We start from the raw sequence: 15489 nt of genomic DNA on the forward strand, positions 1-15489 counted from the left end.
TTGCCAAAGGGGAGAATTTGCGGCAAAGATTTATTCTGATATTGTGACTTTTATTCATTAGCCTATAACAGGGGGATTCCTGAGAAGGAAATCTGGAGACGGCTTCAGAAATGCTAATTTACTGCTCCTTCTCTATTCAAATTATACCACATCTTAATTCAATTAAATTTGAGGGGAATCTTCATACACAAAATTCTAATTCAATATAAAAATGGGAGATTATCGTTTACACCAGTCATTTATTCCTTAAAAGCAATTCTACACTATTTCCATTTCCTAATGCGCCCACATTTAGTATCTAAGATGAATCTGTGGCAGGTGTGAAGCTTGAAAATCAATTGCACCACAAATTCTGGTACTGGGAGCTTTTTCCTCACTCATTTAAACAAAGCAGTGGATTTCACACTGTGGCGCAGCACTGACAGCCCCAGGGGCATACTTCAATTAGGGAGTTTGGCGAGTTTAAACACTGTAGATCTACTCACGCTCAAAGGCGTTTGTCTCCCTCCCCCCCTCCCCTTTTCCTCCCTCTCAGCCTTTCTTCTCATATCTGTGCTGAGCACTCACTCCCCTCCATCTTCAAGTCCTGCTCTCTGTAATCAACCCAGTGCTAATGGCTTATTCTTTCTGCTCCAGCACCCACATTTCACTTGTTTATTTTCCCAAACTCGTAAATCTGGGGACATGTCACAAGTGCAGCGATATTAGAGCAATAATCTCAGGTAATTATCAGATGCCCTCTCACTTTTTCCTCCCCCCCTTCCTGCTTCCGTTTAACTCTTACTTCACAGGGAGACTGAAGATTGCTCATTGTTCCTATAAACTGACTTATGCAGGCAGGTTTTACGAACATAAACATTTAGATTTTAACTTTTGCATTTATTTATAAAACAAGTCTCTCTTGAATGTTTAAATTATTTCGCTTTTATTTCATGTCTTTAGCTTTTTTTTTGCACTGAAACAATTTATGCAACTCCAAATTAGAGCTTTATTGCTACGTTTTACAGTCTGTACAACTTAGATGTTAGATGTTAGTTTAAAAACAAAATAATCAGAATATTCTTTACTGTTCTTCAGTGTCTGGGATTCAGCAGATGCTTAAAATTGGAGAAAAAAAAACTTTCAGACTCGTTTTTGGTTATGTCAACTAAAACAAACGGATGGTTTTTCAAATAATTTTAAAGTAAAATTTCATCTATCCATTTTCGTTTTTTCTTGCAGGGTTGCGGGGAGCCGGTGTCTGTCTCCAGCGGTTATTGGGCGAGAGGCGGGGGGACACCCTGGACAGGTCGTCAATCCATCACAGAGCCAGACGATCATTCACGTTCTCACTCCCACCTACTGACAATTTAGAGTTACCAGTTAACCTATCATGCATGTTTTTGCTCTGTTTGAGGATACCGGAGTGCCAGGAGAGAAAAAAAAACGTGAAAAAACCACGCAGAAAGACCCCAGCTGGGTGTCGAACCTGCGACCTTCTTGCTGCTTCAGCTTGAACAAAAAGGCGCCAATGTGCTGCCTCGAGAGAAAAACATGTTGTAGATATTATTATTTTTTCTATTGTGGATGTTACCAAACTAGCATATATTATGGAAACCTGGTGATATGGCTATAATAGGTTTTAGAAACCATTTTCCATGGAACGCATATAAATAAACCATTTCACAGAAGTTCAAAAACTTTATTTCCTAACCTGCCAAGTGTTCTTGGGCAGCAGACCAAACTCCACTTTTGATGCTGATGTGTTAAATGACCCAAAATCGTGATCAGGGGCAGAATAACAAATGTTGCATGAATGTTTGTAAATGAGTGATTGTGTCTTGTACTGTAACGTGCTTTAAGAAACTTAAAAAAAAATAAAGCTTTAATAAATGGTGTCCGCTGTTGTTTATCACGCTTCGGCTACAGAGGCAGCCTCATCACTACAGGATCAGCTCTTTTCTGGCTTAGGGATTCACTGAAATAAATATATTTACATCACTGGACTCCAGAGCTCTCCGTTTTCTAAGAAATAAGGGGTCACATAGATTGTCACACTTACCCACTCCTGCTGTATGAGGCTAACTGCCTTGCTGGCCCGGGACAGGTTTCGACACGCCAGGATCACACGAGCACCGTGTAGAGCAAAGGTCCTGGCGGTTTCAAAGCCTGAGACACCACACACACACACACACACACACAGAGACACAAAACCCAAAAAAATAAGAGCAAAAGTGAGCAAGGCTTCAAAGATTAGTTTCCTTCTGAAAATATCTTTGATTCTACAGGATTGAATCTAATAAGGTGGTGGCGGGGGGCTGGCATGTGGGTGCAAGTTAAAACCCTCATCAATTTTCCATATAATTTATTTTATTGAGTAACCCAGTGGTCTAGCAGAGGGAGTTAATCATTTCTCTCTGAAGTGATGAAACTGATTGAATCATTGTGGTTTGAGACTTTTTTTTTTTTCTCCCTGTCTCATCTCTGATCAAGTTTTGAATCTGACCGACAGCTCTCCAGAACACGTCGCTGCTCAAACCGAGTTAGGAGGGGTGGTGGGAGGGTAATTATGTTAATAATTACACAGCGATGGCAGTAATTAAGAAAGCATGGTTCATAATGGAAGGAGTCAAATGAGCAACAAAAACAGATACGTCATTCAAACTGAACCTCGGTGTGATATTTCAGCACATCAAAAGCGTTTCTGATAAGGGTCCCCCCCCGCTCATGAAACGAAGTCCCCAGATACGCACAGAATTTATCAGTCCGAGTCTACTACATGACTCCATCCAAATCATGTAGTCACGATAAAACTGACAGAAACTGAAGATAGACGGAGAGAAGTTCATTTCTAAATTACAAGTCTAAATGGGTCATTTCATCCCGTAGGTTGAATTCATTTATATGGGTAACTTTATTCCTTAACCATATATATATTTTTTTTTTTTTGACATTCATTTCAGTTTCAGGGATAGTTTTAACAACAGAGCCGTATTACATTTTTTGTAAAAAAAAAAAAGTCATATTTATATTTATTTATCAGGACTTGATTGACAAACTGTCAGGCTTCATAATTGATTGCGCCAAAGAGGATGTGAAAAGCAGAGCAGTAGGCAGAGTGCATCAGAGGGTGGATTAATATGGACTGTAATTAGATTATATGTCTTAATCTGATTTTCATTAAGAGCAAAACTGGGAGGCCTAATTGTTAGAAGAGTGTTAAGGACTAATATCTATTAAAACTCAAAATTGGAGTAGGATTGGAATCCCTTTCTGACAAGTGAAGCATGGAAATGAAATTATATGACACCTTATTAGGTGTAATGAAGGGGACTGTGGCTGAGAGCAAAGATCATTTCACTCACAGGTAATGGAAGTGAAAATAAAAACAAGAAGACAGAAAAAAAAAAAAAAAAAAAAAAAACAGGCACTGTGACACTGGAGTTAAAAAACAAAAATCACTCCGAGCAAGCTGTAGGAAAGAAATGTTAATTTTTCTCAGTCTCAAAATCTCCATCTAAATAATTGTACTTAAATAATAAAGAGACACTCGATGCCAAGTAAGCCAGGGTTTCTCATGCTTTATTTTAGATCACTGTATAAAGAAGTTTATATGAAGAGAAATGTGCAACATTATACAAACTATAGGTTGGACTTCTGGAACAACTTCTAACTCCAAACAACTGGAGCGAAAACCAAACAGGAGAACTCCATTTAGAGCCATAAAAAGAAGTGAGATTTCATATCAGTCACGGTTTTTTTTGTTTTTTTTCGTCATTTTTGTTTCTATAAAGAGTCACTAAACTTTTAGTCAGCATAAACTGCAAACAACTGTCTGAAAAAAGTTTAGTTATCTTTTTTTAAGTGTGATTCCCGAAAAGATCAAATCTGAACAACATAAAATTTCAACAAAATCATATTTTAAAAGTGGATGACTTTAATAAAAATATATATTTGATCATTTTGTGCCCTTGTGATTTTGCTTATGGGGACAAATAAATAACTTTCACATTATAGATTTTGCCACGACTCAAATCAAAGATAATCTTTTATTTTGCAAGACTACAAAAAAAAAATTGCTTTTAAAAAAGTGACGTTATTTCATGGAAAATAAACAGAATCTGGTACCTTTTCTGAACAAAGAAAAGAATAAATAAATAAACGACTTATTATTGATAAGTCTGGTTTCATGGATGAAGTATACTCAAAATTAAAAATATTTATTTCAAAACATGTCATGATTCAAAAGTGATTCTGTTCAGCCTGTTTAAATTGGACAAGAGCAGTGACTTCTGGTAAACAACAACACCTCACACTCACTTGTTGTGTGTACAAACCATGAAAGTGAAATTAATCGACGCCAGTGTTTTCCATAATGGAGAACAAATTAGAATATGGCAGCGACAACAGCAGCCGCGCCGAAGCCATGTATTTGCAATGACAAATAACAGGGGCTTGACATTAATTGTGAAATAACGAGAGCGGCGTTGCTGTAACAGAGACTCTCCGCCCCCTCGCCCGTGTTACCGGTGGAGAGGGCTGCAGTGAAAATTAGTTCTCGGTCAGGTGTACAACTCAGGGATCCTGTTTCAGCATGGGATGCTGATGGTGCGACATGACAGGAGGTCAGGCGGCGGTTTCTTTTGCTCTGGTGGATCGACAGACGCCATGAGCTGTTTTACATCACACGGCAGGCCCGCGAAGCTCGCTCAGGTTCGTTTTTGTCTAATTAGATATCAACACGGTGAACTCGGAAACGCACGAGGAAGAGCGCATTACGTGATCAGAGCATCCTTAAACCCCGGCTGATGAAAAACACAAACCTTTGATTGTGTTTATGCTCACGCTGAGGTTTCACAGGGTAACAGAAATACAGTAAATGGCTCGGCTGTTGTTGAAATTGTGTTTTACTGTAATGTATAAAAAGCATAAAAAAATTTGCAAAATGTCCATTAAGCAGTGAATGCTCTTCATGGTACATTAGGATCCTGGCCCTACTGATATCCCACAATAATGAGTGTGATTTAGTGATTTCACGCTTTGTTTGTCCTCCCTGGCCCGGCGCCCCTTTCTGGATCCCCCCCCCCCAGTCGTACACAGGTGTATTGGCTCAATGTAATGAGATCATTACCGGCGTCGTCAGTAAACGTGTTTATTTGGCAAACGGAGCAGCCTGCTCCTTCTCTCTCATGATCTGCAACCAAAAAGGCATTTAACTAAAATAAGCTCCGCAGCACAATTGGCCAATCAGAAGTCAATTCAAATCATTACGAGGCCTGTGGGCAAACATGGCGAGCTCCCACAATCACCTTTCGCCAGAGCTGAAGTTGGGCTTGAAAAAACACGGGAGCAACACGGCGCTCAGGAATAGTGTTGAGCCGCAAACAAAAAAAAAAAAAGAAACACATTATTCTCGAAATGGTCAAGAATGAAGGCAGGACTAAAAAAACTGAGGAAAAACCTTCCAAAGTCTGAACAAGAACTTTAAAATCTACAGCTCAAGACTGCTAAAATAACAAATATCTTACCTGTTATAGATAGCTTCATAAACAACCTCATTTTGGAGAAACAGAGTTAATTTCTGACCAAACTGACGAGCTAACAGCTAGTCTGAGCGGGATCACAGTGGACTGCTGCTGATGTAAAACAACTCAAGCCTTAAATATCTCATCACAACTTTACTTTATAAACATTTACGGAACTTTAAGAAGTACCCCAGGCTGCAGCAGAAGTGTTACATTTAGCTGCAGTTCTATTATTTGTGCTTTCAATAAACTGTATGATTCTATGTAAATAACTTTGCTAAACTGGTGGGAATGTAAAAGTTTATAAAACAGTATTTTTTATGAACCGCTATGAAACTTTTTAGACTGAAGCTGTTATAAGATGGCAGCAATCACCCCTGGACTTAGCCCTGCTCAGACTAGCCATTAGCTCGTTAATCACAAACTATTTCTCCAAACTGGGGCTGTCCTAAGAGCCACCTACAACAGGTAAGATATTTATTACTCCTAAACGTTTAACAGAACCCTGCTTCCAAAAAAAAAAAGAAATCAAAACTATCACTTTCATTGTGAAGCCCAACAAACTGCAGATCATTTCCTATAGATCAATACACTTATTACAGGATTCTGTTTAATTTAAGTCTTCTTCATCAAGTTTATTTTCTGTTTTCAGTTTTATTCATCCATAAAAATAAATCTTAGGTCTTTGAGCTGGTAAAACTGGTAACAGGTTAGTAGATTTATTCACATCAACAACTAAAATTGTATTGATTTGTTTTAGCAAACCAATCTCGTTCTGTCCAAACTCTGAATCAGCATCGAAATCGTTTATTCGGTCGTTTGATTCAAGTCAGTCTTTTAATATCAAAGACTTCCTCCACAGAACAAAAACAGTACGGTCTAATGTTCTGTGCACTCTTATTTTGTTTGTTTGTTCAAAAATGTGGAAAAGATTGTTTTGGAGACATTTAATGTTTTCTTATTTGAGGCAAAGAGTACAAAAACAACACTAAATGTAAAAAGATTAACATAGACACTTTAAATATAAATTCTGCTCAATAAGGAAGTTTTTACGGTATTGAAAAAGTAGTCAAACCAATCTGAAACCTCTCACAGCCCTGACTGAGTGACGGGTTGCTGAGTGCACCTGCTCCACGAGCTGCTGTGTAGTTCTTGCCCAATAACCGAGGATCGGCACAACTCTTTGACTCTTTCTGACTTTTAAGATCCCCTCTAATTCCCCTCCACTGGCCCAAGAGGAGGGAGATGTCACCCCAAAAGTGGAATGTATGGTTAGTAATTACAGCCCAAGGTTGAGCTGTTCCAGGCGAGAGCACTGCAGTGTTCCATTACCCCCTCCTTGTCCCCTTCTGCCTCCTTCCTACCCCCCTTCCCATGCCATCCCGCCATCCATGCATCCCCGTCTGAGGACCCACCCAACCCCCCCTCCCCTTTTCTCTGTCGCTGACCCTCTGTGTCAACCTCTAACTCCCTGCACAATCTCTCATCGTGGCCTCACGCCGCACTGGACGCCGCCGCTCCTCCAGCAGCCGGTCCTCACAGAGAGGGAAGATGATAAACGCGCCGAATCATACATGTACAAGGATAAACAAAAAGCCCCCCCGAGGTCCACGCAGATCTGCTGAGCATTAGGGCTATTTTCATCTCTGTCATCAAAAATTCCCCCCCATCATGTAACTTTCATCCCCTCATCATCTGCAGACTATAAACTCGATAGGTCAATAAACTACTTGACTACACACAATAACTTCATACTCCTTCGTTTTATTTTACCTACAGCCTTTAATCACATATATGTATTCCATCCTCTTCTCTAACCACTTCAGTTCTATTATATTAGAGCTGTAATCATTATTGAACCCCCTCTAGCCTCCGGCGTAATGCTCCTTCCACGTTACATCAGTTTGGGTCTGCATAGCAAATTTCATCCAAGGTTAATAAAGTTGAATAATTTGACTAACCAACCATAACTGGTTCTCATTACGTCGCCAATAAACACATTCATCAGCGAGGACATGAAATACCCAATGAATGAATGAATAAATAAATAAATAAATAAATAAACCCCTTCTTCGATTTCCTTGGTGGTTCAGCTCAGGAGGCAGAGCAGGACGCAGGCCGGGGCCGCTCCATAGCGGGTACCCGCACACTCAGACTTATAAATAAAAACATAAAACACACTCTGGGTGTCACCTAAACTCCACGCAGCCACTCAGAGGCACCTCACACCGTCCTCGCCAGGAACATCTTTTTATCCATCTAATTCCTCCCACTATGAATAATGCAGTTCACTCCTTACTGAGGCTTGGGTTTAACACATCGCTGCGCGGGTCTTTAAGGCGGGAGTGGGTGTGTGTGTGCGTGTGTGTGTGTGTGAGAGGGGGGTCCTTATTCATAAACAGCAGTGCAGTAAATACCGGAGCTTTGGAGCCAATTTAATGGCAGTTGTGCTTAACAAATCTGCCTCAATCTAATGATCAGCCACAAAGCTCGGCTGTGGCTTTAATCTGCACACAGAGGCTCCCGAAACTCTGCGACTCACTGAATACGCTTAGGGATCTCTCCATCCAGAGAGTGGAGAGCATGGGCCTGACACTTAATCCACACAACACAACACTGGGATCAACACAAATACGGAACAATGTTAGTCTTTCATGAATAAAAAATAACTCCGAGAGGCCTAAAACACTGCAGCAACGACGCATTAAGATACAAAAACATCATGATGCGCTCTTTTCCAAATCCTCCCTATTCCGTGCCTTCATCACCGGAGTCTTTTCCTGCCTCTTATTCCGACACTGACCGTGCACCTTAATAACTACATCATGTGGATTTCAGTGCCTACAGTCAGGCCGAGTAGAGCTTTGCGGCAGATCGGATATTATTCTGACAGAGAAGTTCTTCAAAGAAAAGGCAGGCAAAGTTGAAGTTATACACAAACAAAAATAATAAATAGTACTAAAATAAAAAAAACCAATTACTTAACAACATAAATCAAACTTTTTGATAAAATTTTGAGACAATGAACACTACTACACACCTTTAGAAATTGAAAGAAAGTGCTTTTTACCACAAGTTTTCATAATGCTAGACTGGGGGTATAAAAATAGCCCAGTTGTGCCTGACTGACTATTGTGTCTGGGTGAGACGGGGGTCAATATGTTATTTCTGACCACTATTAAACATATGTCGCGTTGACAACACGGCAGCGGGGTGACTGATGATGCGACTCAGGTAGCGAGACACATAAACATGCAGACATTTCCCAAAAGAGCTGCCACAACGTAAATATAACTGTATGTATCATCATCTGTCAGTGCAAATATAGTTGGCTTCTGACAGACAGAATATTTTAGGGAAAAAGCTAAATTTAGAGTTCTATAAATAGGATTAAAACAATTATTTTATTTTTATAAAACAGACATTTTGTCTCTCAGAGATGAGGATATATATATATATATATATATATATATATAAAACAATGATCGTTTAACTGTTCCATGGAGCTCTGGTCAGTAAATAACCTGAGAGTTAGCTGATAGCAGGGAATTAGAGCCAGAGTAGGACTGTGTAATGGGGATGGATAGGAGGCTCAGGCTCGGGTCACAGCCGCTTAGGAATCAATGCAGAGGTACAGGTGTACCACCACAGGTCTATAAGAGGGAGAAAACCTTTAAAAAGAAAAGTAAAGAAGGACGACTGGGAGTGAGGGGTGGTGGGGGGGGGGCACTCTACGATCATTCATTTCCATTATCACAATTAAAAATCGGCACTCAGGTCGCTACTGGTTTTTAATTTGCAAAAGAAAGCAGAGAGAGGAAGACAAATGCTGCGAACTGAGCGCAGTGATCCCGCTGCCAAGACGAGCCACGCTACCGTCTCGCCTCCCAGCACTGGTGCAATGGAGCTTCAAGGCTGCTCACCAAACCAGACACTATGATATTTCATGCATAAATAAATTCATGTGTGTGGTTTTCGTGTTCCTGTGCATTAAGGGCGAAATTAAAGAGCTCAAATGTAAATTTTCTAATTAAATAATATCCCACCATTACTAATAAAAATGTCACATTTCCTGTCGAAGAAATAAGCACTGAGGAAAATGGAAATAGCCTTGACACTTGGTTTAAAACACTATTGATGCTATTAAAATGCTAAGTGGGTCCAACCAATTGGCATAACCACATTTCACTTCAGGAATGTCAAAGGAGTGCAGGAGAAGTAGCAATTACTACTAGGGTACTGTTAATTACGGTCGCTGCATATTTAATACACGGCAGAGTAAAACAAAGGTTATGTTAATATGGGTTTATTAAGTATTCACACAATATAAAAACGTCTGTGTGTTGTCGCTACTGAAGACGGTCTTGAGAAAATGTTTCGTTTTCTTCAGCACACTATCAGTATTTATTATACACTTCACAGCAAGTGTTAAATGTGGGATTGTCTGTTTTATTCTAAACTTTTTAATTAAGTCAGAAAAAAAAGCTCATGTGAAGGAATTTAACATGTTAAGGATTTCAAGCCTGACCAGCAACCAAGGAACTGCTGTGCCCTCTTGTGGTGAAACTTTGAACAACATCTGCCTCCTGTACAGACATTGAATCATCAGGATGAAGAGTTTCTCTTCAGAATAATCAGAATAATCAGAAAGTATTTTAGTTTGCTCGCATGTACCTTCACCTTCTTCCTTTCTTTAAAAGAATTGGTTCAAAATCTTTTAAAATTTGTGTCTTATGAACTTAAAAATGTAGGTCTGGTAATTCATTTACAAAATGGATGAATAAACATCACGTTTTGCTGGCTTGTAGGGGATTTTCAAATATGTTTGTGTTCGAGCAAAATGTGTAAAATAAACAAAAACAAACAAAACATTCTGCTGCTAAGATGTTGCTTGAGACAAGATTACAACTTTCCAAAACACAGGCTGAAACCATGAGTGTAAAGAAAGTGAATAGATTTTGTTGCGTTTTAACTAAAAACTGATGGTGGTGTAGATACTGATTTACATCAGTGGATTTCTGAAATGATCATCTGTTGCAGTGAAACAAATCGCAAAAAAATTACAGCAATTTTTTATTAAATTTTACGTATAAACTAAAGAAGCCAGAGGCCTGGCTGAATCACAAACATCAACTTTTTCACATCTGGAGCATCTTTCTGAACTGAAGTGTGAAACACTCAAGTGTTTTTACACGGAGTGAAAAGTCCTGAACATGTGTGGCAGAAATGGTGCAATTTATTTATCTAATCGCTCAAAAAAACGTTTAGTTGCTGTTAGATCTAAACCCTTTTAAAACCACAGGGATCACCGGCGACACAGCGGCACGTGTTTTTCAAATTACCATAACTTCTTATAACACAGTTTTAGGTATTTGATTACATCAGAATGGTAAATACTTGACAGATTTTGAAAGTTCTGCTTCTCCTGGAAAAAGGGTGTAAATTATTTACACAGGGGGCATTTTTTGACATAATTACTGACAAAAATAGACAAGCAAGACCAGGCGTTTTAATAAATATATCAATTATTATGCTGCTAAAAGGAGTTTTGAAACAACTCGTTCAACAAATACAAGAAAAAAACTGAAAAAAAGTCAAATTAAAAAACAATAAAAGAGGAAGATCGGTAGAAAAAAGGTTTAGATGTTTAGAAACTGTTGTGATTAAAAAGACAAATGAATTGTCTGAACAAATAGGAAAGTGTGAACATTTAAAAGCAGAACCACCTATCAGGGCAGAATGTGGAGTTTTGGGATCTGAGTGAAGGAGAGGTACACAGGACTGTTAGAAAATTTTGTGTTTCTTATATTTTTGCTGCACAAATACATTCAGGTTAAGCTAATAAGGAGCTAAAATTAAAGCTAAAATGAACCACTTACTGCTCGTTACATCGGTCAAAGTTCAACACCTCAACCATTCACACGGTCTCAAATAACCCATTTTATTACTGTTGTTTTTACCTTTTTTAACCTAACAAAGCTGAGTAATTCCTCTCTTTTAGCTTCACTGACTTACAAAGAAAACATTCAGAAGCTGAGTGGTGCTCTTCATTTAATTCTTAGAAATCCATCCGAGCGCCACAGAGCAGGATTTTACACGTCAGCCCTGACACACGGTGCTAACGACCAAAACAGCCAAAACGCAGTGAGGCAAATAAACGTCAGTCATAACAGGAGCGTCCGAGCAGCAACAGTAAATCATCACGTTCGACCGCAGCCCAGTGCTGCTAATCAGGACAGAGAGATTCGGTAACCTGTGTGACAGATTTTAGCCCGAAAACTCCCAAAATTCTTCCCGCCACGGGAGGAAACAGCAGCCCTACGTGAACCAGGAGCAACAAGATCTTCACTTCTGACAAAAATGGTGCTCAGTTTTGTTTTGTGACACAAATAATTGATTATGAATACAGATTTCATTTAAAATAATGTTGTTTCCTTTAAACAAATACTGCTTTTGTCGAAAAGCATTTTGGACATCACCTGTAAAGCACCCGGTTGTTTAAAATCTGTCTCAGTTAGACTTTTTCACCTCGCTCCTTTAAGGAACGTCATGTTGCCTGGCCGTCCTTGATCACTCCTGTTCTTATGTGTGGTCTCCCCAAAGGTAAATCCGATCAGAGCTTCTCGTTCTACCCTCCAAAATCTCCTAAAACCTTTTCTTTTCAAAGAAACTCTTCTAACTCCTCTTGATTTGTATTTCTTCAATTGGTAAAGAGATTTAAAAAGGTAACGTTTGTGTCAGTTTGGCTTTGTTTAGTAAAGTGTTAAATATTCTTCTTCACTTGTTAAGCGTCTCTGAATAAAGACATTCTCAGATTGAGTAAATGTAAATTTAAAAAATGCATTTAATTTACAAACTGTGTGTAAGAACAGGAGATGCATAGTGTTAAAAGCTAAAAACTATTTGATTTTCAGTGAAAAAGTAAAAATAAAAAAAAAGGCACTGTTTCACTTTATATGGACAATCTTGTGTTTAAAACTATATTTAGAAATCGAATCAGAAGAACATTAAGTCTCGAAAAGCGTTAAAGTTCAGAAGTCTCTTTGTTCGCTGAAGGTCCCAGGCCTGCTGTAAATCCATATATTACACTCTTCCCTTGCAGCGTCCCATAATACACACACACACACACACACACACACAGAGCAATTACACTGCTGTGATTTTCCTTGGGACAAAGAATTTGAATATAAAGACAATTAACGATTTTATGTTTATTTGATTTCCCCCACGCTGTCATTATCTATCTCGAACAAAGCAGAGAGTCCGAACAAATGGCCAGCACTCGCGCTAATTTAAACTAAAGCAAAAAAGGAAATACATTTGTTTCCAGACCATTATATAGTGAGCCGTGCATTTGCTGGGTACAAATGGACGCAATTCATTACAGTTAACAATGACATCCAATTCAGCCCCGCTAATGAACTTCAATACAGTCATGTTCGGTATTAAGGAGTGATTTGTTGGGTCTAAGCGTATCATTTTGGAGGCTAATGTTGATGAATGCCTGGTTGTGAACGGACAGGGACACACAGCGAGGACAGACGCTTCAGAGAGGGGGGACCCCCGTCTACGAAGGTGTAATCTTACCATCTAGTGGCAACATCGGGGTATCACACTTTTCTAGGAGGTGGGGGCGAACATTTCCAACACAGAACGTCAAATCTAAAAGAGGGCACACGAAGGTAAAGATACTCGCCGATGCCAGAGTTGCCCCCGGTGATGAGGACAACCTTGTCCGACAGGTCGCGGCCCTGCACGATCTCCAGAGCGGCGGTGTTTCCATCGTAGCGCTTTGGCTTCACCATCACGTCCTCCACAGTGAAAGCCTGACGAGGGTCGAAATACGTGGTCCGCTTGTTGATGTGGCTGAGAGCAGGGAGGTAAGCAGTCAGGAAAGCTACATAATTCCAGGACTTCAGCAAAAAACAAATAAAAAATACACTCATCAGTAAACTTACTCAACATAAATTGCTTGTCCTTTCTCATCCGTCTCCTGCTCCCAGCCGTACGGCAGATCTGTGGGGAAAAGGACAAACTAGAATCCTCTGTAGCTGCTTGAACGCAGGAAGAACATGTGGTGTGTTTGCAACGTTTTAAAGTTTAACACTTTAACACTCTGCGTCCTCAAAACAAACCTCCAGCACAACGCTTCTTCTTTCCCGTCTTGGGATGTTCCCACTGTGTTTTCATCTCCTCGTGGCTGTCGGTACAAAGAAGAAAAAAACAGATCATTCATTTATCGGTTCCTATACAGGAGATGAAATTTATGGGTCAAACTGAGCACAAACATCTGATTTTCTTCAGCAGTTTCTTGGTTGGCACAAAATACACAAAAAATAAATAACCAGCAAAAATAAAATAAAACTAAAGAGATATTTTGCATGAACAAACAAAACAAAATGCCAACATGCAGTTATTAAATTAGGGCCAATCAAACACTGTTTCGCAAACATTTAGCAAATTACTGTTTATTAAAGAGCTTGTTTAATTTCAGTGTTTGTTTGTGTTTATTTGAATTCATCCTTTCTGCTGTGAAAGTTTTTCCTGTGCATCAATAAGGCTGATTCACAGTACGTGATTAAAAAAAAAAACACTCCGTTTTCTCTAAAGCAAGCCTTTACTCTGTGCTGGCGAACAGCTCTCAACAGGATGTTTTTGACATACATCAGGCTTGTTTCCGTGCCGATGTTTAAACTCTGATGCTGAATAAAGAGGTCAGGATGCAGCAAAGATTTCAGTCTGGTTAGTCTTCTACTTATTTTTATATTTGTTTTGTTGTTGCTGCACAACACTAAAGCAGAACACACCCCCCAAGAAAATCTGCTAAATCTTTATTCAGGTCCTAGAAAATGTTTGAGCTTCCATATTGATCTTCCAAATACTAAAAGGTAGACCGCACCATTCCTGTAAACTGCAAGTTCTAGCTAAAGACACCTGAATTTTTCTACATGCGTCTTTTGTCCGCGTCTGTTAGTTTATATTTTAAATAAAAAGAGCAAACAACAACGTTTGTTAGGCCATTTTGTCTTATCCTTATCCTCTCCTATCAATGTCAGTGTCATTCTAGCACAGGCCCAAAACCTGAGTGTCCAGAAAGCTCAGCTCTTTTAGGATACCCAAATTATCCATGGTCACCCTTTCCTTTTGTTTCTGTTCAGAAAGCTACAAAATAAGACTAGAAAACTGCAGCTTCAAATTTAAAGGATGATTAAAAGATAACTAATTGCTGACATACCCTCCCCAGGTATGCTTTGTCAGCAGTTAGTTATATTTTAATCATTTAACTATTTACAGCAAAACAGAAGGTTTGAATGGAGCGTGCAGCTTGTTGGATGCCACTTTACACACGCACATGCACAAAACACACCAAATAAATCCTCAAACAGCCAAAGACATACCATAATATGGATTAAACCCGAATTAAATATGCATCATTGTAACTGCAGCTATCAGTGTAGACTAAAATTAAATATCTCGATTGCCTCTGCTGTTTCTTCCCACCTTTACCATAAAATCAGGGTTGTTATTTCCCGACCTAAACAACTGCACTGATTTAAAATAGCATCTACAGTAGCTGCAGCATGTCCTAAATGCGGCGTTTGTTCCCAGAATGCAGCTCATTAACCCCACAGACCGTTTTATCTGCGGATTTACGCGTTAGAAATCAGAAGGTCGGGGTATTTGTGTGTGCATTTATGAATACGTGGTTTTGGTCGTTGACAACATGCTGCTCGGAAGTTAACGTTTGACTTACTTCGCATAGTAAACCCAGCCGTCTTTCGTGGTTCTTTCCTCCCAGCCAGGCGGCAACTCATCCTCGCTGTCCGTGTCGTCCATGCCGACGTACTTCAGGGCCATAGTTTCAACTACTTCACGCAAAAGACGAAATTACACTCACGCTCAAACCCAAAGGGGGGGCAAGATATCCGCTCCAAGGGACGAACGCGGTTGTCAAAAGTAGCACTTCCGCAACAACAGTGACGTC

The 15489-nt window shown here is 39.5% G+C and overlaps 1 protein-coding gene across 1 annotated transcript in view; it reads right to left on the reverse strand.

The window, feature by feature from the left end:
- The window catches only part of wwox (WW domain containing oxidoreductase), a 126607-nt gene extending 111118 nt beyond the window's left edge, over positions 1–15489 (reverse strand). Inside the window, exons 1-5 of the mRNA XM_017406043.3 lie at positions 15259–15489; positions 13640–13704; positions 13463–13520; positions 13201–13370; positions 2042–2148 (exon numbers count right to left, since the gene is read on the reverse strand). Of these exons, the coding sequence (XP_017261532.1) occupies positions 2042–2148; positions 13201–13370; positions 13463–13520; positions 13640–13704; positions 15259–15362 (504 nt within the window). The 5' untranslated portion in view covers positions 15363–15489. The remainder of the gene's footprint in view (positions 1–2041; positions 2149–13200; positions 13371–13462; positions 13521–13639; positions 13705–15258) is intronic.

Source organism: Kryptolebias marmoratus, linkage group LG11, assembly GCF_001649575.2.
Source record: "Kryptolebias marmoratus isolate JLee-2015 linkage group LG11, ASM164957v2, whole genome shotgun sequence".
In the NCBI taxonomy this organism is placed as follows: Eukaryota; Metazoa; Chordata; class Actinopteri; order Cyprinodontiformes; family Rivulidae; genus Kryptolebias; species Kryptolebias marmoratus.